The 22,523-nt window shown below is 37.1% G+C and overlaps 3 protein-coding genes across 7 annotated transcripts in view; 1 reads left to right on the forward strand and 2 right to left on the reverse strand.

The window, feature by feature from the left end:
* LOC306851796 (calcineurin B homologous protein 1-like) lies at window positions 1-11,815 on the forward strand. 4 transcript variants are annotated; one of them, XM_079388238.1, is made up of 11 exons: window positions 4,098-4,151; window positions 8,452-8,523; window positions 8,654-8,747; window positions 9,408-9,465; window positions 9,653-9,720; window positions 9,871-9,928; window positions 10,017-10,084; window positions 10,403-10,516; window positions 10,593-10,641; window positions 10,737-10,811; window positions 11,209-11,815. In XM_079388238.1, the coding sequence occupies exons 2-11, from the start codon at window positions 8,514-8,516 to the stop codon at window positions 11,392-11,394; spliced, it is 780 nt and encodes a 259-aa protein (XP_079244364.1). In that variant the 5' UTR covers window positions 4,098-4,151; window positions 8,452-8,513; the 3' UTR covers window positions 11,395-11,815. The 4 variants fall into 4 exon arrangements, with proteins under 4 accessions (XP_079244366.1, XP_079244367.1, XP_079244364.1 ...); XM_079388239.1 differs by lacking the exon at window positions 4,098-4,151 and adding an exon at window positions 7,450-7,574; XM_079388240.1 differs by lacking the exons at window positions 8,654-8,747; window positions 9,408-9,465; window positions 9,653-9,720; ... (4 more) ...; window positions 10,737-10,811; window positions 11,209-11,815 and adding exons at window positions 1-63; window positions 171-291; window positions 740-812; ... (3 more) ...; window positions 2,225-2,347; window positions 2,443-2,603 and having other exon boundaries at window positions 4,087-4,151; window positions 8,408-8,523.
* On the reverse strand, window positions 3,974-6,737 carry LOC306851798 (cytochrome c oxidase subunit 7A2, mitochondrial-like). The gene is made up of 4 exons (XM_079388243.1): window positions 6,625-6,737; window positions 4,962-5,048; window positions 4,229-4,313; window positions 3,974-4,120 (listed from the first exon to the last, which is right to left on the reverse strand). Exons 1-4 carry the CDS (start codon window positions 6,637-6,639, stop codon window positions 4,062-4,064), a joined length of 246 nt encoding a protein of 81 aa, XP_079244369.1. The 5' UTR covers window positions 6,640-6,737; the 3' UTR covers window positions 3,974-4,061.
* The window catches only part of LOC306851795 (transcription elongation factor SPT5-like), a 19,162-nt gene continuing 8,241 nt past the window's right edge, over window positions 11,603-22,523 (reverse strand). For both annotated transcript variants that reach the window (XM_079388237.1, XM_079388236.1), the window contains 8 exons: window positions 22,255-22,357; window positions 21,185-21,312; window positions 20,998-21,103; window positions 20,752-20,910; window positions 20,505-20,673; window positions 13,757-13,960; window positions 13,392-13,487; window positions 11,603-12,279 (listed from right to left, as the gene is read on the reverse strand). In XM_079388237.1, coding sequence (XP_079244363.1) covers window positions 12,139-12,279; window positions 13,392-13,487; window positions 13,757-13,960; window positions 20,505-20,673; window positions 20,752-20,910; window positions 20,998-21,103; window positions 21,185-21,312; window positions 22,255-22,357 — 1,106 coding nt within the window. In that variant the 3' untranslated portion in view covers window positions 11,603-12,138. The remainder of the gene's footprint in view (window positions 12,280-13,391; window positions 13,488-13,756; window positions 13,961-20,504; window positions 20,674-20,751; window positions 20,911-20,997; window positions 21,104-21,184; window positions 21,313-22,254; window positions 22,358-22,523) is intronic.

Consider the following 22,523-nt stretch of genomic DNA (forward strand, 5'->3'; position numbering starts at 1 on the left):
GTAGTGGGCGGTGCAATCTGTGGAAACAGAGCGTGTATTATTCAAGCACAAGAAAACAACGAGGTATATGCGAACATTACGCGAACATTTATCAGCGTTTAAAATTTGATTTGTAAAATTTCGTTACTAAGTTACTTAGTTTTCATCATTTTTTTTTTTTTTGCTCCCAGGTTTTCTGGAAATGGGCTAAATGTTTGAAAGCTGTCGATACATAACTATATAAAATGGGTTCGACGAACTCCACCCTGTTAAAAATCCCAAACGTCGAGGTGTTGATGCAAGAAACGGGCTGTGAGTGACATTGTTACTGGCTTATTGCTGTTGTCGCGGTAAACAACGATAGAAAATAACATTTTCTCGCACATTTGTTGCCGTTTTTATTTGTAACTCTCAGGCTTATGGTCATTAAGATAAAAGTATCGGGTACAAATTCGGTTTGCATGAACTAAAACTGTCCTAGATTGACAGTGACAGGTGTTTCGTTTGTGAGGATTCAATTTCCAGTTACAAACCAATGTTACTCAAATATATTGCACAAAATATATAGCCCATGTGTACATGTTGAAGAATTTTAAAATAAAAAGGCACTAATTAAGTGCAATGAAGCTGGTTGCAGAGGAGAATTGATTAAATGGTCAATTCATTTTGTTTATGGTCCACTTGAACTCGTTTGTTGAGTCATGATTCTGCAGGGCTTCAGTGAAACATTTTCATAATTAATGCCATTTCTCTTTTCCAGTCTCGCCTGCCCACATTATTCGCCTCCATGATCGCTTCAAAGCTCTGGATAAAGAAGGACGAGGTCATCTCTGGTGAGACTGCTTTCTTATCCATGATGAGACAGATGTATTTTGTAATTACATACCCTGATAGCACACGTACATCTCTGAGACGTCTATTTGATGTCTGCATTTACATCTGCATGATGCATTTTTTAGGGTGTTTGCTCATCTGCAATACGTCTATAGGACATTTCCTTTTAGATGTCAAATAGACGTCTATTAGATGTCTTTAAGATGTTTATGATTTAGAATGTATGTAAAACTGACATCTGAAAGACGTTTGTAGACAGCAGATGCTTTCCAGATCAAGAGATCTTTAACAGACATCTTGCAGACGTATGTGTGCTATCTGGGTAAATATTAACCCATGCATCTTGTCTCATTCTCACGTAGTCCCCAGGATTTTGGAGCCATAAAGGAGTTGGCAATGAACCCCATAGGAGACAGAATAATAGGTGCCTTCTTCTCCCCAGGGTAATGAATCTTGCTTGGCATGAGCTACAAACTTTACGGGAGTGAAAATAATTGATGTTCACACTGAAGTCTTGAATATTGAATTCTAACATAACTCTTTAGCAAGTCCTGAACTGTCTGATTAATGTTTTTCTATGCCAACCTGTTATGGTGGATATATATGTAGATATATTTAGATAACCCCACCCCTCAATGACTCATAAAAACTGCAATGGTGGTTAACTGATTCGCATTTAGGTCAAACACTATTTCCAGTCTAAGTTAGTGGTTTTTGACAATTATAAGCTGCACTATGATCAAGAAATTAGTTCTGAAAGATACAACATGCATGAATACATTTCTCAAAAAGGTCTTTCTCAGTAACCAAAATCACAAACAACCAACCATTGTGTCTTGAAGTCGTAAATAATCATGTTAATCTCAGGAAGGAAACGGTGGACTTCCACACTTTTGTGAAGATCCTGGCTCATTTCCGGCCTGTTGACAAGGACCGACCCAAAGAGCCCAATTCTCCTGAACCCATCAATAGCAGGAGCAACAAACTCAAACGTTAGTTTTTGTTTTGCTTTTACCTGGTAGATAAATCACATCCAGTCAGGAATGGAATGGGCGATGTTACTTTAGTGATAATGTAGTCAGACGGCCATTATCATAGAATAAAGGACACCCTGAAAGGGTTTATTTCACGATAATAACCAACTGACTGAACAATATCCTACTTATTACATTGCTATTTGACCAAATAAATAAATAAATGGACATGAGATATTGATTTGAGTTGAAATATTTTTGTTCTTTAAATCTCGCCTGGTTCTTCATTCCTGTAGTTGCCTTTCAGTTGTATGACCAAGACAAGGACGGCAAGATTTCCAGAGACGAGCTTTTAAAGGTCATTTGCTTCTTCATTTATCTTTTCAGCTGTTTTCTCACAAGCTGAATAAGACTGACAGCAGGCTGATCTTTGACAGGTTCTCCGGGCCATGCTGGGGATGCAGGTGACAGAGGAGCAGCTGGAGAGCATTGCAGACCGTACTATACAGGAAGCAGATCTAGACCGCGATGACGCAATATCTTTTGAGGAGTTTCGTAAGGTATCACCTATAATTCTACATTCACGATGTTTGATAAAAGCACATGTTATAATGTTGATGGAATATGACTGCTAACCTGTTTCACCCTGTTTTAGTCTCTGGAGAAGGTCAACATTGACCACAAGATGAGCATTCGCTTCTTGCGCTAGACTAGAGCATCATGGGAAAGCCTCAGAAAATGGAAGGGATGTCCGAAATGCCCAAGACAGTATGATGGGATCAGTGTTTGTCTGTCTAACAGAAATTTAATGCACTGGTAATGTCTGCATTAAAACTGCACACTGACAAATAATTGAAAGTTTCGAAGTAGTGTTGGGTCGGGAAGATTTTTATTCAGCAAGGATGCATTAAATTAATCAAAAGTGATAGGAAAGACATTTATAATGTTACAAAAACATTTGTGTTTCAAGTGAATTGAACCTTCTTTTCAGCAAAGAATAATGGAAAAATGTCAGTTTCCACAAAAGTGTTAATTCATGATTATTCTTATTGCTGATAATAATAAGAAATCTCCATTTTAGAATGAATTATGAAGGACTATGTGACACTGAAAATGTCTGCTGAAAATTTGGCTATCCCAGGAATTTTAAAATGTATTAAAATGAAAACAGTTATTTTAAATTACAATATTTCACATTATTACTGCTTTATTTTTGATTAAAGAAATGCATCCCCGGTGAGCAAAAGAGACTTCTTACAAAAACATTTTAAAATCTTACTGACCCCTGTAGATTTTTGCATTCTGTGTCTTGATAATGAATTAATTTTACTGAATTGATTGCTTAATTTTGTATACAAGTTTAACTAGCAAGAAAGAGTTTGTAATGTTCAGAATGCAAAGTGTTGAATTGTCATATGTCACCATTTGTGGGAAAAAAAGTTTTTTTTTTCCTCTCTGTGAAGTGTGACAATCTCAAGATAAGATTTCCCAAGTTTGAAGGTTTTTAGATGTGTACACTTTCATCTCATGAGATTTTTTTTAGCATCTCGATTGCATTATGCCTGATGAAAACAGATTTTTTTTCCTGTCATTTACATCTCGAAAATGTGTTATTCTGTCAATGCAGCTATGCTTCATGCAGTTTTATTTACAAGTGAGAAGAATGGCTACCTCACTGTCCTGCACTTATGCATGCTGTACCAAAACCACTAAAAAGGGCTTTTTTCATCTTTGAATGAAACGTAACTGATTTTCAAAAATGATATTAAATAATTTTGCACAATATTCAAAATATTGTTTTGGTATATTTTTGGACCAATTTTTTTAAAATTGTTAGTACTGCTCAAGCAGTTTTTGTTTCAGTTTGAAATATATTAAGCAGCTAGATCACAAATAATTTTTGAATACATCTGAGCAACCTATAAATTGTGTTATGCTGTAGGCACTAGGTGGAGCCAAAAGCGTGTTGTTGATTCATACCAGTCATACACTACCATTCAAAAGCTTTAAGTCAGTAAGAGTTTTTGAAGATGTTAATACTTTTACCGAGTCAGGAGGCATTAAATTTATCAAAAGTGACAGTAAAGACATTTAAAATGTTGGTGAGCATAAGTGCTTCTTACAAGTGCATAAATACTTTTTTTTCAAAATCTTTTGAACAGTACTGTGTAGTGAGCAAACACTGGTTGTAGGATTTAATGTATTCATGTGTTTTATTGTTTAAGGTATTTGAAATGAAATAGATTTGTACAGCATCATGCAGTTTTAAAGTTATTATGCTTTACTCTTGGGCATACAGGCCAACAGCAACCAGTAACAGGAAAAGGCAGTGCCTAAAGAGAGAGAAGACTTCTTTTAATACTGGTATGTACATTTTATAAACCTAAATGAAAAAACAAGTAAATCTTAAGTTTTCATGATTGACCAGAAGAGTTTTGTACCTGCTAATGTGATGGTCATGGTCAAACGGTACAGAAGGACATCAGTGGTGCCTCCTTTAATGTGGACTGGCAGACCGTTATCCTCCTGTAAGTGTAGATACATAAAATATGTTATTCCTGCAATGTATGGCCACAATGCAACATAAAATTTGTATAGTTGTATTAACTTAAAAGTCCTTTTTATTGTGCGAAAGTATCTTTGCAGATATAAATATATACAAATATATAAATGTTTCTTCATATTAGATGCACAAAGAATAACATTATTTATAATTAATATAGTTCTTTATTGATTTATTTGAATTAGTTATATAATACATAATATATATTTATTTATTCTAAATTACTAATAACTTATAAATGTCTTATATATTATTTATTATACAGTGATTAACAATGAATATGTACTATATTCTTATTTATTTATTTATTTGACATGGTAACCAGTTTCAATTTCTATTGTCTTTTTTTTTTTACATGCAATGGAGGTCAATGAGAACTGAAACTGGTTGGTTACCAACATTATTTAAAATGTCTTCTTTTATGTTCCACAGTGTAAAGTAGGTCATACACACTGTAAAAAAAATGTTTTTGTAAAAGTTTTAAATAGTGTATATCGAGTGAACGATAAATTATATTTGACCTCTGAAATGTGCAAATGTAAATCAGAGCACAGTGCACACGTCATCTAAAGAGATTAATACATTTTATGTCAGTCTGAAATTCTTCTTACCAGGAAAACCTTCTGTCTGTCAGGCACCTTGTTTTTCATTTGCCGGACTGTTGTGCTGAAAGCCCTTGAGGCTAGCCGGGGAACACTCTGAAATAACCAAAGTTTCATTCAGTGATGTTCAGTCATGTCAATTAAACATTCGTTCTATAAACAAACAATAGCAAATGTGCTAAAACATGCTAGTTCCGTGCTAAAATATGTTAGCAGCACCTAAAATGGAAGCCTAAAACATGGTAGCAGCATGCTAACAAAATGCTAAAACATGCTAGAATCACGTTAAAACATGGTAGGAACAAAAAATGCTACTGATGTCCTAAAACATGCTAGAATCACGTTAAAACATGGTAGGGACAAAAAATGCTACTGATGTGCTAAAACATGCTAGAATCACATTAAAACATGGTAGCAACAAAAATTGCTACTGATGTGCTAAAACATGCTAGAATCACGTTAAAACATGGTAGCAACAAAAAATGCTACTGATGCGCTAAAACATGGTAGCAACAAAAAATGCTACTGATGCGCTAAAACATGCTAGAATCACGTTAAAACATGGTAGCAACAAAAAATGCTACTGATGCGCTAAAACATGCTAGAATCACGTTAAAATATGGTAGCAACAAAAAATGCTACTGATGCGCTAAAACATGCTAGCAACATGTTTGTAGCTTCTAAAACATGCTAACATATCTGTCGCACACATCGCTTTTACCATTAACTTTTACATTAATATCAGTTTTGTTTGTATTTCTCATTAGATTAGGAAAATTTATGAAATATCAACCTGAGTCAGGGTTAAGTATGTTTTTGGGACTCACAGACCACAAACAGAAGACTAAGTAACTCCACATCTGAATATTTGGATTATCTTTGCTATACTTTAAGTAAGTTAAGTAGAAGAAAACATGTGAAGGGAGTGTAACATTTTATGGTTCTGAAGGTCAACCCAGCTCATGTGGAGCAGAAATAAGTTGTGGGTTTAACCAGTTGCTGCTCACCAGCACCTGGAGCAAACCAATCAGACTGTAATATACACTGGTGGGTTGGGCTAAGAACGTCCCGTCCCTTTTACGTCACTGTCCACCAGCGTCTGTGTGTTTTTCTGCATGTAAGCATGCTAAATGTGGAGAGGCTAATGGTGATGTGACCTCCTCGGTGTCCATTTAACAAATAGTTGTCCATTTCATATAAAAACACATTCAACTCAAGAAGTTTACAAGTAAACCTCTGACTGATTCCCTGTAGAGTACTAAAAATAATTTCTGATCAGGTTTTTGAAAACAGAATTGTTTGCACAATCAAAACAATAAAATAAAAGAACCAACACACTGATTCGTTGGCTCATATGAGTTTCAGAATCAGATGACTATTGATGACTGAGTGTTTTCTTTAGAGGTCATTTAAGGCAGTCAGTCATTCAAAACCCACAGCAGCTATCAGTGTTTCAAACTTAACAACCAAATTCGAAATCTGTTTGCATCAAATACAAGATTGCCATCTAATAACCAGCTTTCCCAAGCAATGTTTGCAATACGATAGAGAACCGTTGTGTGGCATAGTTCCTGTTTCACAAGTATTTTAGGAGTAGATTGTTCCTGATAGCACATCTACAGCTGTTATGTCACAGACTATGGAAGAATAAAAAGAAAAGCAGTGGATTTACCAGTAAATGCCTCATGTCCGACGCTGCTCTCTGTTGAGCTTGTTGATTCTTGTCTAGTCGAGGCCCTTACAAGGACACACACATATTGCAGAGCTTTTGAACCAGAGCCAGTCAGTCAGGAGGGGAAAGATCACTCACAGCCCAGCTGCAAGCTGATTCACTGAACTGCAAAGCAGTGGTCATTTTTCATATTCACAAAGCATATTGTAATGTTTTTCGTTGAAGCATAATACCTTAAAATGTCTTAAACTATGCTTGTATTTTGTCATCAATAGAGCCTGTTCAAAGGTCCTACACTGCTAACACCTAAAGTTAAAGATTATCTTATATTAACACAACGCATATCTGACATTCTCAAGAATGTGGGTCATAAGTTCTACAACAGATAAAGGTTCTACAACAGATAAATCTTTCTTAAAGGGGTCATCGGATGCCATATGCGAATATGATTCTTTAGGATCTTAATGAAAAGTCTATAACACACTTTGGTTAAAATTTCTCAATGGTAGTGTAAAACAACACCCTTTTTGCACACAGCAAGCTGTTTTAATGCATGTTTCTTTAAATGCTAATGAGCTCTGCTCACCCCGTCCCTCTCTTCTGTGGGGTGACGAGCCATTCTCATTACTTTAGCCGCAGAACTTGCTAACTAGCACGTTATTAGGAAAGGCGATTTGCAAAGATTCATAAAAGAACCTCACTTCTTCTGTAGGTGAAGCTGGATCAAGAATGATTCGCGCGAACATAGACACATTTAGGTAGATCGGGATGGGCATTCCCTTCAAAAACAAAAGTAATCCTCTGTGTCTTCAGCAGCTCAGATGCTGGGAGTAAATGTGGACTACTATGTTCATCATTACATCCAACAAAAACACCTCAATCGCTTAGGAGCCATTCTGCTCCGGCGTCGAAACAATGGCTGATGACAGCTCACTCAGGGCGGGTCTAAGGTAAAATGCTAGTGTCAGTCAACAATTGTGGGAGAGGCCTGGGTCTGTGTGATGTCACACAGCCAATAATCTGAGAACGGCTTTAAAAAAAAAAAAAAAAAAGCACTGGGTGGATTTTTATCTTTTTTTTTTTTCTTTTTTTTTATCATTATAGGGTGGATGTGTTCAAACACTGCCAACACACATTATGTTCAAACATGTAAAAGTGAATTTTGCATCCGTCATGATTCAAAGTCATGATTTTGTTTGGAATTAACAATTTGGACTTTTCCATGGTTACTTTGCAACTTCACCTACCAAACCTTCAAAAATAAAATAGAATGAAAAATGAAATATTGAAATACCACATCAGACAAATAAGCATTTAATTGAATTTGTCACAAGAACTTAATTTTTACAAACCTTCAAAAATAAAATATTTAATTTTTATTACATTTTTATTAAATCTATATGTCCTATATAGCATTTGATTGGTTAACATCTTTCAAAGACAATTTTAAGTGACATTTTGCTTTGTGAAGTAATATATAACACGTTATGTAACATTCTGGTGTGTGCATATTTAATAAAAACATGTTTAATTCAAGGTAATTATTGTTAAAAAAAAGTTGGCTAAACAATATAAAATAATTGTTTTGCCTTTTCACACTTAAGTGAGTTACAGAACTTTGTATTTTTTTCGTATATGGAGCTAAAACTACAGCATTAAAGGGTACTGTATTATCATTAACATAATTTTTCTATTGGCACAATTATTTAAGACTGCACAGGTGATTCTCACATTCTACCCAGTCTAATCATAATGCATGGTAGTATCACTTCTTTTTTCTCAGGCATGCAAACATAGAACATTCACTATGTTTCGCTTCTGCATTAGACCAGGGGAAAGGAAACTGATGCTGACACTCTGTCACCGGAGCTCAGAACTGCAGGATCGACATGAGCTACGGTAGTTTTTTTATATAATTCTAGTTATATATATTTACAAGAGCTATATAGAATCTAATTTCTGAAGTCAAACTGCAGTTGTTTTGAATGAATAGATTTTGTTTGAACTGTATTGTGCTGTGTTGTTTCAGATAAGCACATCCTCTGGGCCTGCACCGCTGCTCTGCTCACTGGTTGGGTCCTCACGTATGATAATGGACATTGTTCTGGGACTGTCACGAGGCAGTAAGACGCAATCATTCAAACATTCTTTATTAATAAATCACCATAAGTAATTGACTAGCAGAGACCAGCAGTAATTTATCTATCGATATTTAAAGGAATAGTTCGCCCCAAAATGAAAATTGGGTGAATTATATTATGATCGTTTTTTTTTATTCATAGTAACAGATTTGGAGAAATTAAGCATTGCATTTTAGCATTATCACTTGCTCACCAATGAATCCTCTGCAGTGAATGGGTGCCGTCAGAATGAGAGGCCAAACAGCTGATAAAAACATCACAGTAATCAACAAGACTCCATCAATTAATGTCTCTTGTGAACTGAAAAGCCACGTTTATAATAAGCAAATCTATCATTTAAGACATTTTAGCTTTTTAAACTGTCGCTTCTGAACAAAATAGCAGTCTATAATCCATAATAAAGCTTCCTCCTTTAAAAAGTCCTTCCCCTGTTGTCCTCTCACATCAAAATCCACTGATATAAATTTCTCCAGATCTTTTCAGATGAAGAAACACTATTTCATTTTTGCATGAACTATTCCTTTAAATACTCCAAATGAACACAATTGAATAGACAATAAAAGAATGGAATTAAACAGAAATGCAGGGCTGCATAGGTACAGCAAATAGAAAGAAAAAGTACAACTGCTTCTTCATTTTCAGCTCATGCAACTGGACTTGTATGCATCTCACTCTTCAATGGCCTGGGAGTTTCTGTATAGTATGTCTTTATATTCTATATATTACACCAGTGCTAGTAAACTTTACACAAGACTCTATTGCAATCTGTCTCATATGAAGCAACTAATATTGATATCAGTGCTTCATTTAAAACCAGTTGTGATCTCTGCCTTTCATGTTACTTCTGCTTAACATGACCAGTCTTCTTTTTTCCTGTCCTCCCATAGGGTATTAACAACAAAACCATTTGCAAAATACCACAGTCTGTTCAAAACTGGACCATCCATGGCCTATGGTGAGGAATTCAATGGCTGTTGTTCCCATCCCCACTCATCTGAAAATTAACACTTCACTGGAACATTTTGTATTTTTGATTGGTCTTTCTTATATTATTTCTAACATTATTGTTCATTTCTTTATTTTGAAATTCTTTAATGGCATTTAGGCCTATACGTACTGGGCACTGCTGTGACTGTTGGCCGATATATCATTCGCATCTTCAGGTGAAAATGCTTCCACCCACTGTTTGTTTGCATGCATTTATTTATTTGAAGCATTAAATATAAAATGTAACATCATGTTTATGTTCAGGAAATTGAGCCTGAACTCACTCAGCTGTGGCCATCGTTCATAAAAGGAAAGCACTTCTTCAACTTCTGGTAAACACAAACTATGATATTTAATGTCTCGCCGCCTGAAGCACAATAATATTAATATTTCCACAGTAAGTTTCCATAGTAAAGGTGGTCACTTTTATCATTGCCAAGTGAAAATTTGCAAGCGAAATCCAATTCTAGGTAACTGCATGCCCGAAAAAAGTTTACATGTCGTATACATATTTGACAAAGGCCACTTATGAGAAAGTGTATGTGGAACAAATGAAAAAAGAGCATTTTTAACTTAATGTCTAGTATGGTAGCTCATACATATTTTCACTGCTAAGAAGCAGTAGTGATTGATTTGATTTGGTTTGGCAGGAGGGAGGAATGGATTAAACATGGAACATGTGCAGGCTGTGAGGAGAGCATGGGTTCACCGCTTCTTTATTTCCAGGCCGCAGTCAAGCTACGGAAACTCTTTAACATTGATAAGTGGGTGTTATTAGCACATATACTATGATATTATCTTCTCATGAGCTCATCTGTTTCCCCCCCGTTTCATTTATAGCATCTTGGAAAGCTCTAGAATCAAAACCTCATGTGATGTGTCATACAAGGTACGTTTATTGGACCGGCTATGTATCATAATGTCTTTGATGAACTGTTGCTTCTCAAATGTATTAAATCCATCTTAACCTGATGTGATCTGCAGCATGACGACATACGTAGTGTTCTGACCCCGCTGCTGGGACAAAACTATGATTTGCAATGCGTCACGGACAGCAAGGTGAGAGAATTCAATGTGAAATTATATTTACTATATTCAATAGAGAACAAAGAAATACAAGGTTTAATGGTTATCGTCAACTGAAGGATCCCTTTATACATTGCTTCCTGTCCAGCAGATGGCACTAGATAATGAATATGAATTAACCTTTTTTGAATGTGATTGGTATGACGCGTCTCTTGTGAGTGTAAATAGTTCAAAAGACCAGTTATAATGATTCAGTTGTTAAACACGGTATAAATGTAACGTATTTGTCTAGAGTTTCTTTCATACGGAAATATACTCCGAGAAACTAGGACTTGAACATTTGTAGGCTATTAAAACCAAGGCTTAATAATATTAATAAATTAAAAGAAATATAATCCTAAAAGTATAAATGTTCTTTCTTCATTTTTAGGGTCGCGAAGCGTGGATCCAGCTGAAGATTCATCTCTTCAGGAACCAAACCCTTGGATGCCCCAAACGAGAACAAAAGTTTGATAGATTTTTGTGGATTAACAGCACAGGACATCCCTGTCCAAAGAACACCACCATCTTTTACGTTCCAATTAACTACGAAAATCCTCATGATCCCTGCAACTAAGAGAAGCTGAAGCTATAGACTTTCACTGCTTTCATGTTTGACTATCCTTTTCCACTTCTCAGATATGCATACGTTTAAATAAAACTTATAGAATTCTAATATTATATAATATAATCCTAAGTATTTAACCTTGGGGCATTTTTTTTCCCCATTAGTGAGCCGATAATAATAAAAAAAAAGAGAATGAAATATGCAAATCACAGGGGTTAAAGGGTTTTGAAAGACCTTTAATGCACTCAGAATATGCACCAATTGTTAGTGACATTAAAGGTTCAGAATGAAATGGACCATGATGTTGAATAAACTTGTGGTGCAGAGTGGTTTTTCTCATCTGCTGGAGCTCAAATCACTCCAGAGTGAATAAGAATGGAATTCCTCTTTATGGTCGATGTTCTAAACACTGGCAGGCAATAAAAGGTTTAAAACGAACAGCCATCAGCTATAAAATATTTCATGCAAACACTCAGGATAGATGGATTTGAAGACTCACGGTTCACATTTTATTTGACATGGAATCAGTTTGCCAAAAAGTATGTTTCTACACCACAGAAGAAACAGAAAATAGACTATCCACTAAAACCTTCAACTAAGTAAAAAAAAAAACAAACAAAACAAAAAAAAGGTGTAAAATGCCAGTACTTCACAATGTAGATGATGGCCAACAGAAAAGAAAAAAAAAGCTCACTGAAAGTGACTAATCTGCAGCATCTGCATAGCAAAATGTGTTTAAATGCATGGTGTTCTTCACACTTCCAATTTCCCAAGGAAGCGGAGATTGAGAATCTTTAGTTGCTCATCCAGCTCCATTCTAACAATGCCATCTTCACCATCGATACTGAGCAGGACTCCTGTGGCCTCCCTGTCCTCTCCCAGAATCACCTTCACCTGAGAAGCACACAGTCACATTTATTCACGTTGAAGAAACATTTTCCAAATTTGTTATAGCACAAGTGTTATAACACAAATTATCAGGTTTCTGAAGCTGGATTAGGGACGTCCGATTCAGTGGGAGGAGCTGCTGGCTTATATATATATATATATATGTGATTCTGTCTCTGCTTTTGCACCTGTTCATTTCCTAAACTGCTCATCCATTTTATATATATATATATAAAATGGAGACGATCAAAAAGTGCCCTGGTTAGTTCTCCTCACTTCAGTGCCTACAGCATGACTTGATTCAAGAGCGATTTCAGGCAAGTATATGCTTCATTGGTTCTTGCAGCTGTGACTTTCACCATTGTGGTCTTGATGTTCTCTAAAAATTCTAAATTCTGTATTTCCCAAAAATGTAAAGGCATAACAGTTTCTGTATGTATATATGAAATTAGATCATTTATCAAAAAAGGTACATGTAGTTACTCTAGCTATAACCGTAAATTATTGGTTGCTTTTGTTTGATTGCTAAAAACCAATCATATGTGAGGGTGCGGGCTGAAGAAAACTGATCTAGGCAGCATATTAACACTTTTTTTTTTTTTCACGCTACCACCTCGATCATTAGTGCAGTTTCATTCCGTCTTTGACAGAACATATAGGACAATTTTTTTAAATAGCGCCATAAACAATTTATTTCAAATTTAATTAAAGCTCTTTCAAGGACCAATGTTTGTTTTCAAGTACTTTGAAATTCAAGTACTTTCAAGAAGCGTGAGAACCCTTTTAAACATAAGGTGATGGTAATGTTGCACAGAATTGTTAATAAAATTAACAACAGAATTATCTAAAATGTTAATTATTGCATACAATTAAACAATTTTTTTTGTTTGTTTATAAGCAATACATATTGGATCATGACATATTAGTAGATTGTAGGACTGACTAAACATTAATCAACTAAAAATGTATCTACAGAAAGCTTGAAATGTCTACTTTAAAATGAGCCAATACAGTAGATTAGGAAAGTAAAAAAAAAAAAAAAAACATTTGCCAAAATACACACTTCAAGATTCTCTTTTCTCAAGAAAAATCACATTGTTACATAAGACCAGCAGTACCTTGTTGTTTTTGGTTGGTGTAACAGGTTCCAAGTGTTCACTTGAAATACTAACAACCTTCTCTGTGTCTTGCAGGAAAACAGAGCACATCCCCCCCTATGTGAAAGAAGAATATTTCAAAGAATGAATCCGTGTGAAATTGTGATGTCTTAACAACAACAAACAAACAAAGTATGATTAATGCTAAAATATAACAGTGACAAGCTTAATCCATTGTCAAATCTAAAATCAGCCCCGGGCATGTCAGCACTGCGTTTGCAATATGCAAATCCAAACTTCACATGCTTCTACTTGCAGATCCTTGCTGAAAGTCACACAACATCTAGATCCACAAAATCAGATCAAATCAAATTTACAACACTCACAGTGACACTCCGGATGACACCGGTCTGATTGATGACGCCTCCGTCTAGGAATGTGTCTTTCACACGCACCATGATGTCTGTGGTGACCCAGTCATTGGAGGCCTGGTCAATGTTAGATCCGGGGGTGTGAGGGTTGTAGCCTCCCGGAGATGGAGCTCCAGGAGTCATTGGACTGTACCCTACCGGACTGGGACTTGGACTGGCCTGAAGATAAAATGAAGCACAATTCAACTCAATACTGTTTGTATTACTACAACTAAACAGATTTTTTTAGAGAAATATAGAACTAGAGAAAAAAATAAAATAAAAAATAATAATTATTATAAATATAAATACATACATAACACACATATGCACACACACTTAAATCACAAAATGATTTACACAATCCATGTGTACATGTATATATTTTATATATATATAATTTAACTTTTAAATTACTCAAAATATTTGATATAAAACTGTTGATATAAAAACTACCTTGTCTCATTAGTGTTTGCAAACAAGTTCTCAATTGAGAGTTGATTATTAAATACATGATTAATTACAAACTATTTTCACTAAATTAAAACTAATTTCAGGTTTGCTAAAAAAAATAATTTGTCTACTCTAAGTAGTTGTTTTCTTAAGCATAGAGGTGCATCTCAAAATTAGTTTGTGAACAATTTAGAATTTTCTATATTTCTGCATAAATATGACCCAAAACATCATCAGATTTTCATATAAGACCTGAAAGTAGACAAAGAGAACCAAATCAAACAAATGAGAGAAAAATATTTCCTTTGTCATTTGAGAAAAATTATCCAGTGTTACATATTTGTGCGTTGCAGAAGTATGTGAATTTCTTGGATTAGCAGTTAATTTAAAGGTGAAATTAGAGTCCATCTGTGCAGAGGTGTTTTCAGGCAGTGCAATGACTACCAGGTGTCAGTACGTGACTTATTTTATTCAAAGAACTCATGTTTGTGGAAGTGAATCATGTCACAAAGGAGATTACTGAGGACCTTGGAAAAAGAGCTCATGTTGCTCATCAGGCTAGAAAAGGTTAGAAAACCATCTCTAAAGAGTCTGGATTCCACAAATCCACAGTCAGACAGATTGTGTACAAATGGAGGAAATTCAAGACCACTGTTACCTTTCAGAGAAGTGGTCAACCAACAAAGATCACTCCAAAGCAGAACGTGTAATAGTCTGCGAGGCTACAAAAGTTTGCAGGGTAACTCTTAGCAACTAAAGGCCTCTCACATTGGCTAATGATAATGTTCATGAGCCCAACATCTGGAGAAAGCTGAGCAACCGTGGTTTGCATGGGAGAGTTGGAAGAAAGCAGCCACTGTTATCCAAAAAGAACATTGCTTGTTAAAGAATGTGCCAGAGGACTATTGGAGAAAGGTTTAATGGATGAAAACAAAATAGAACTTGGTTTAAATGAGAAGCCATTATTTTCGGAGAAAAGAGCACACTGCATTCCAGCTTAAGAATCTTATCCCATCGGTGAAACAGTGGTGGTAGTATCATGGCTTGGGCCTGTTTTGCTGCATCTTGGCCAGGACAGCCTGCCATCATTAATGGAACAATGAATTCTGAATTATACCAGCAAATTCTAAAGGGAAACCTCAGGATCTCAAGAGAACGTGGGTCAGGCATCCCAAGGTTTATGGGATGATGCTGTGAAGCGGTTTTGGTATAACAGTACGTTGAATTTGTGCTGGTCAGATGAAGTCTGAACATTGAAACATACGCAACTAAGATTGTTCAATAAACTCGGTTACTTTTTACCATCACTTCGTCTCCTGCTTCTGCTCTTCTCGGTCAACTTCTTGATCGACAGAAGACTGTTAAACACTCATTTTGGGTACCAACATCTCTGCTGACTAGTTGTTCTGTTACTGGACGAACTGATATTTTCTGACCGGATCTGGTGTCCGGGGCTGGATCCTAAATATTATCTGGCGTGGACACCCGATCTAACAAAACCCACCAACATCACAGAGGTTAAGTGGTTCTGCACAAATGAATGGGCTAAAACTCCTACATGTTATTGTGCAGGACTGATCAGCATTTACAAGGAACTTTACCTTCAGTTACTGCAGCAAAAGGGGGGGTCACACCAGAAACTGAAAGCAAAGATTTACACACTTTTGCAACGCACAGATGTGTAACACTGGATCATTTTTCTCAAATAAATGACAAAGAAAATATTTCTCTCTCACTTGTTTGATTCGGTTCTGTGTCTACTTTCAGGACTTATATGAAAATCTGCTGATGTTTTGGGTCATATTTATGTAGAAATATAGAAAATTCTAAAGGGTTCACAAACTTTAAAGCAGTACTGTATATTCTAGATTCGTTACATGTAAAGTAAAATTTCAAGTTTTTTGTTTTAATTTTGATGATTAGAGCTTATAGCTCATGAAAGTCAAAAATTCAGTATCTCAAAATATTAGAATATTTACATTTGAGTTTCATTAAATGACCATCCGTACAGTATAAATTCCGGGTATCTCTTGTTGTTTGAAACCACAATAATGGGGAAGACTGCTGACTTGGCAATGGTCCAGAAGACAAACATTGACACACCCTCTTTGTGGAGGGTAAGTCACAGAGGGTCATTACTGGAAGGGCTGGCTGTTCACAGAGTGCTGTATCAAAGCAAATTAAGGCGAGACACGGCAGGCAAAAACATCGTTTTTTTTTTATTGGTCAATTTTGAGATTTTTGGATATTTGTCTTCAATAACATGTCTTCTTTCAGACTTGTGGTGAAAAAAAGTCCGAAATACACATTTAGGTCTTTATTTTACTGCACTTTGTCTGTTTGCGTCTGTAGATTTCTCATAAATTCAACAAATGTTGGCGTTCTAAATCAACATGCTGCTCCGCGATCTCTGCCTGTACCCAGTCATCACGTATACTGCTGGAAAGCTCTCTCTCTTCTGTACAATGCTGTCGGATCCAAATATGGTCATTTCCTTTTTATCAGCAACCAATCGTGAAAGTAAAAGAGGGGATTTAACTCTAAATGCGCAATCTCATTGGCTGAAGACAATTTCTGACAACGTGATTCGTTCAGAATCGTCACATGGTATGCTTTGACGCTTCCTTGTTTGGTTAAGCTTTCCGCAGGATCTTTTGAGTGAATTAATGAAAATGACTTCGCGTCAATCATCGAAAAGAGTACAGCAGTTGTCACTTGCAAGGGGGAAAAAGAAAATTAGTGATGGATTACCCAGTGAAATGCCCTCGGGAAGCGCATCTGAACGTAAGCTGTCGATGGGAGGTTTAGAATTTCTAATGTCAGAAATAGCCCAATACGTGTGGCTGTTACCACCTTCTAACATATTATAACATTACTGTAACAATATTTGTATGGATGAAATATTTATTTATTTATAAAATTTATAAGAATAGAATAAAGTGCCATCTCATTCATTATGTTGTGGTGGTCAGTTTTACTTTTACAGTACAGATCTCTGTGTGCTGTATCTATAAAAACAAAACAAATGAACAGTTATTGATACAATACACATTTCATTTTAGCGGCAGAAATTGAGAGAGGTCTTGAGTCACTTCACAGGACCAGGGAGCAGGTCAGGCAGGCCTATGCAGATATTGATGCAGATGTGGCAGAGTTGCTGAGAGAGGATGCAGATGCGGTGATAAATATCAGTGCGTCTTTTGATGGCACTTGGCAGAAAAGAGGGTTCACATCACACTATGGGATCGGGGTGTGCATCGATATTTTTACGGGACTGGTGATCGACTTTGAGGTTCTATCCTCCTATTGCCATGCTTGTGCCCTTAAAGAAGCTGCCAGGCATGAGGGAAAGATTACAGATGAGGAAATTGACAGCTGGAGAGAAACGCATGACTGTGCACAAAATTTTAGGGGCTCAAGCAAGGCTATGGAGCAGGAGGCAGCGAAGAGGATGTGGGCCAGGTCTGTGAGTCGCCACCAGCTGAGATACATTCAGATGCTGTCAGATGGGGACAGTGCTGCATTCAGGGAGGTGGTATCCCTCAACCCATACCCTGGGCATGAGGTAATAAAATTAGAATGCATCAACCATGCCCATAAGCGTATGGGCACAGCACTACGAAAATTAAGTGCTGAACGCAAATTGGGGGGGAAGGGTCTGGGAAAATTAACGGCCAAAAAATGTAAAACATTACAAAATTATTACAGGGGGGCAATTTTAAATAACCAGGGTTCCATAGAGAAAATGAAAAATGAGATCTGGGCTGGTCTCCTCCATAGCATGTCCTGTGACGAAGTCCCCTGGTACACCAGGTGCAACCTGTCCTGGTGTTGGTACAGGAGAGCGGAGGAAAATGGAGAAACTCCAGAGAGCCACAGGCTCCATGCAGGAAACTTTGTGTCTCGGGAGGTGGGCCAGAAGCTGATACCTGTATACCACCGCATGTCAAGTGACAGCCTGCTGCAGCGCATGCAGCATGGTGGCACTCAAAATGCAAATGAGTGCCTCAACTCCGTCATTTGGGCCCGCTATCCAAAAACAGTGTTTGTAGGTAAGAGTAGAGTTGAGGCAGCTGCAAGTATGGCCATTTCAACTTTTAATGAGGGGGCCTCTGCCATGCTTGCCATTATGGATAAGCTTTGGCTGGAAAGCACTGTCGTTACCGTCACCACCATCAGGGAAACCGACATGCTGAGGATCACAAAAGCCGAATCCATCCAGTCTGAGAGTGTAAAACGTTGCAGAAAGACTCTGAGCACAGCTAAAAAGCTGAAAAGGCATCAGCAAGAGAGAGGTGAGGGGCCTACATATGGTGCAGGCATGGAGAGCTAGGCTTTCAACCCTCATGGGTGAACTTTGTGTTCCGATGGACATAGGATGACTAGAGTTGCAGTTCTGATAAGTTTGTGTCTGTATTTGTGGTTCTCTGTGGTTAGTTGAAGGTCTTATTTGGCAATGTTGTTTTATTCAGTTGTCATTGTTCATGGTCTACATTGTTATAAACATTTACTTGGCCAGTTATTTTGCTTGTTAGCAATGTTTTCATATAAAAATGTGTGGATTTTTACAATATAAATCTTTAAAGCCCGTTTTCTCAAAATGACTTTTCTCTCATACTCCAAGTCCGAAATCTCCACTTCAGTAGCACCTATATACACCAAACTTTCCAGTCTTGTACCTAGTTATATTATGAAGACAATTACAGAGGGATTTGTAATTATATTATTCCTAGCCTGATTTATATAACATTTTATTCCAAAAAACATGGCGAAAATACATAAGGCTATTGACAGTTTATTCTGATTTACAGGATAACAAAAGTAGATATCCATAAATCCCTCTGTAATTTTTTTCCCATCTAATATGTGAACACAATGGAAAAAGAATTTTGAACCTGGCTTTATCCAATTCTGAGATTTCGTTTTTTTAAATATATGCAAATTAGCGCATATTTAATTAGATAAATAATGCCTAATTTGCATATTTAAACATAAAATTACAGAAACTTTGTAATACATTTTTTTCTCATCTTAATGTAGGTAATCAACTGGGAAAGTTTCATGGTGATATCTGCTAGTTAAAAATTTTACCCTATTCACCTGTAGTGTCTCGCCTTAAATGCAAAGTTGACTGGAAAGAAGAAATTGGGTAGGAAAAGGTGCACAAGTAACAGGGATGACTGGAAGCTTGAGAATACGGTCCAGCAAAGCCGATTCAAACACTTGGGAGAGCTTAACACGGAGTGGACTGAAGCTGGAGTCAGTGGACCAAGAGTCACCACACTCCGACGTCTTCAGGAAAAGGGCTACCAAGCCACTTCTGAAACAAACAACGTCAGAAGCATCTTACTTAGGCTAAGGAGAAAAAGAACTGGACTGTTGCTCAGTGGCTCAAAGTCCTCTTTCCAGATAAAAGTAAATTTTGCATTTCATTTGGAAATCAAGGTCTGGAGCCTGGAGGAAGACTGGAGAGGCACAGAATCCAAGCTGCTTGAAGTCCAGTGTTAAGTTTCCAAAGTCACTGATGATTTGGGGTGCCGTGCCGTCTGCTGGTGTTAGTCCATTGTGTTTTATCAAGTCCAACGTCAATGCAGCCGTCTACCAGGAGATTTGGGAGCACTTAAAGCTTGTCAGCAGATGGAAGCATAATGGAGATGCTGATTTCCTTTTCCAGCAGGACTTTAGCACCTGCCCACAGTGCCAAAACCACTTACCAAGTGGTTTGCTGACCATGATATTACTGTGCTTGATTGGCCAGCCAACATGCCTGACCTGAACCCCATATGGAATGTATGGGATATTTTCAAGAGAAAGATGAGAACCAGTCGATCCAACAATACAGACGAGCTGAAGACTCAATAGTGCCTCAGCAGAGCCACAAGTTGATCGCTTCCATGCCACACCTCACTGATGCTAGATTTGTGCTAAAGGAGCCCCGACCAAGTATTGAGTGCATAAATGAACATACTTTAAAGAACTTGAACTTTTCTGTTTTGCAAATCCTTTTTTTCTTTTAATTGATCTTAGGAAATATTCTAATATTTTAAGATACTGGACTTTTGACTTTCATGAGCTGTAAGCGCTAATCATCAAAATAAAAATAAAAACTTTTGAAGTGTTTTACTTTACATTTAATGAATCTAGAATATATGAAGGTTTAACTTTTTGAAATAAGTTACCAAAAAAAATATATATTCTAATTTTCTGAGACGCACCTGCATAGTGTCAACCAACGACTTGCTTTTTTTGTTTATAGTGGCCAAAACTGTACCTGGTATGCCATGGGTGAAGGGGTGGGGTGGTAACTGGCGGGCGAGTGTGTGTTTTGGTATCCCACTGGGCTTGGGGCCACTTGGTGGTAACTCTGTGGGCTGGGGCTGGGCTGGTAGGACCCTTGCGGAGAGGGAGCTGCATATGGGGAGTACTGGTCGGTGTTGTACCTATGGTGCAAAAACACACTCTGTTAAAGATGTTCTCAAACCAGAACAAAAGTATCGAGCATCTGATTGAGCCCTCACATGGCAGGAGTCCCAGGAGTCTGAGGGTTGTACTGAGGGTTGACCTGCGGGGAGGGCACTTCTGGGTAGCCAGGAGTCTGAGGGTTGGGTGTACCGCCATAGCCTTGAGGAGACGGAGAGGGTTCGTCATCATAGGCAAACTCGTATTCGTCATCAGGCCTGAAAACAGAAGGAAAACAAGTTGACGTTGAGTTACAGGGGAATGTTTGATTGCATGTGCATGTTTGTCCTCGCTCTGCTTCGTACCGTGATGGTGTGTTTGGATTGCTGGGGTCCCAAGCGCCGCTCTGACCTGGTGTCCTGCTCCCATCATGCAGAGGAGTCTGGGAGCCATAGTGAGGAGTACGGCTTCCTATGAGCAATGAAAGTTGGGTTTAAAAAAAAAAAAAAACAATGTGTTGCAGAACACAAGTATATTTTTGCCATGTCTTACCGTCATGGAGGGGTGTCTGGCTACCATACATGGGGGTACGTGAGCCAGTTCCATAAATGGGTGTCTGGGAACCGTACATCGGGGTTCGTAAATGGGTGGAAGTCCTTCCTTGTCTTTCTTTGCCACCACTGATTCAAAAAGAGCAAAATGACTGAGGCGTTTAAAAAAATAAAAATTCAGAACAAAAGTTAAAAACAGTCAAGATATCAAACCTACTATTCAAAGATTTGGGGTTAGTAAGATTTATTTTTTGCAAGAAATTAATAGTTTTATTCAGCAAAGATGCAAGGAATTGGTCAAAAGTGACAGAACGGCATTTATTTTAAATTAATCTTTAGTAAAATCTTTATCAATTTCTATTCAAAGAATCCGGCAAAATGTTATGGCTTCCACAAATATTAAGCAGCACATCTGTTTTCAACGTTGATAATAAATGCTTCTTGAGCAGCAAATCAGCATATTAGAGTGATTTCTCAAAGATCATGTGACAGTGAAAACTAATGACTGCTGAAAATTCAGGTTTATATATAAAATATATAACAAAACAATTGTAATAATAATAATAATAATCCACGCTATTACTGTTTTAACTATCTCTGATTAAATAAATGCTGACTTGGTGAACATAAGTGTCTTTTAAAAAATATCCAATTTAAAAAAAAAAAAAAAAAAAAAAAAAAAAAAACCTTCCATCTAGCAATCTCTGAAGTGTGTAATATGCAAATATGTTCCAGGATCAACTATGCCTGTGCTTTCAGAGAGCTGCTGCAGTTGGGCAGTACTATCAGTCATAGTTTACTGCACCAGTGAAATCAAAAATAAATGTCAGAAGAACACAAACCAGCCTAGTGCAGTGATGCAGAACACTAAAACAACAGTTGGGAGACTAATAGCTAGGATTCTCACATAGAACTTTCCCACACAGGGTTTTATTTACATGTGTTAAGCGAAGCTCAGCATACTGACTTTTACTGGCAGCCAGAAGTAATGTCATAAAATTAGCCAAAAGATGGAATAAACCAATGTGGAAGCAGCAGAGAAAGTCTAAATGTTTGTGCCCTATAACATACACAGTTGTAAGACGCTGCCGGTCCACAGAGATGGTCTGGCAAGTTGAGTGGAGCTCTACCCTAGCTGTTGATTCTGTGGCATCCTTCACCACTCCAATGTAGCCTGTGGAAATGTAGAAGGTGTTACAAAACCTGTGTCTTATAAGAATACAAGACATAAAGTGAACATCTGGTGGTCTCCAAGTATTTGGACACTGATGCTACACTTAACACTTTATAAAATGCCATGAAATTTATACAAAATACTAAATCCAAGCAAAAAGCTTCCC

The sequence above is a fragment of the Barbus barbus genome (genome assembly GCF_936440315.1).
Source record: "Barbus barbus genome assembly, chromosome: 31".
Taxonomy (NCBI): Eukaryota; Metazoa; Chordata; class Actinopteri; order Cypriniformes; family Cyprinidae; genus Barbus; species Barbus barbus.

Bases quoted from the DNA above. Each gene is read 5' to 3' on its own strand.
- LOC306851798 (XM_079388243.1), bottom strand. The intron at 4,314-4,961 runs GTAAGAAGAATT...CTACACTTACAG, and splicing joins ACAGACAGAAGGTTTTCCTG to GAGGATAACGGTCTGCCAGT. The intron at 4,121-4,228 runs GTACAAAACTCT...CTCTCTCTTTAG, and splicing joins CATGACCATCACATTAGCAG to GCACTGCCTTTTCCTGTTAC.
- LOC306851796 (XM_079388238.1), top strand. The intron at 8,748-9,407 runs GTAAGACGCAAT...CTTCATTTTCAG, and splicing joins TCTGGGACTGTCACGAGGCA to CTCATGCAACTGGACTTGTA. The intron at 10,642-10,736 runs GTACGTTTATTG...TGTGATCTGCAG, and splicing joins CATGTGATGTGTCATACAAG to CATGACGACATACGTAGTGT.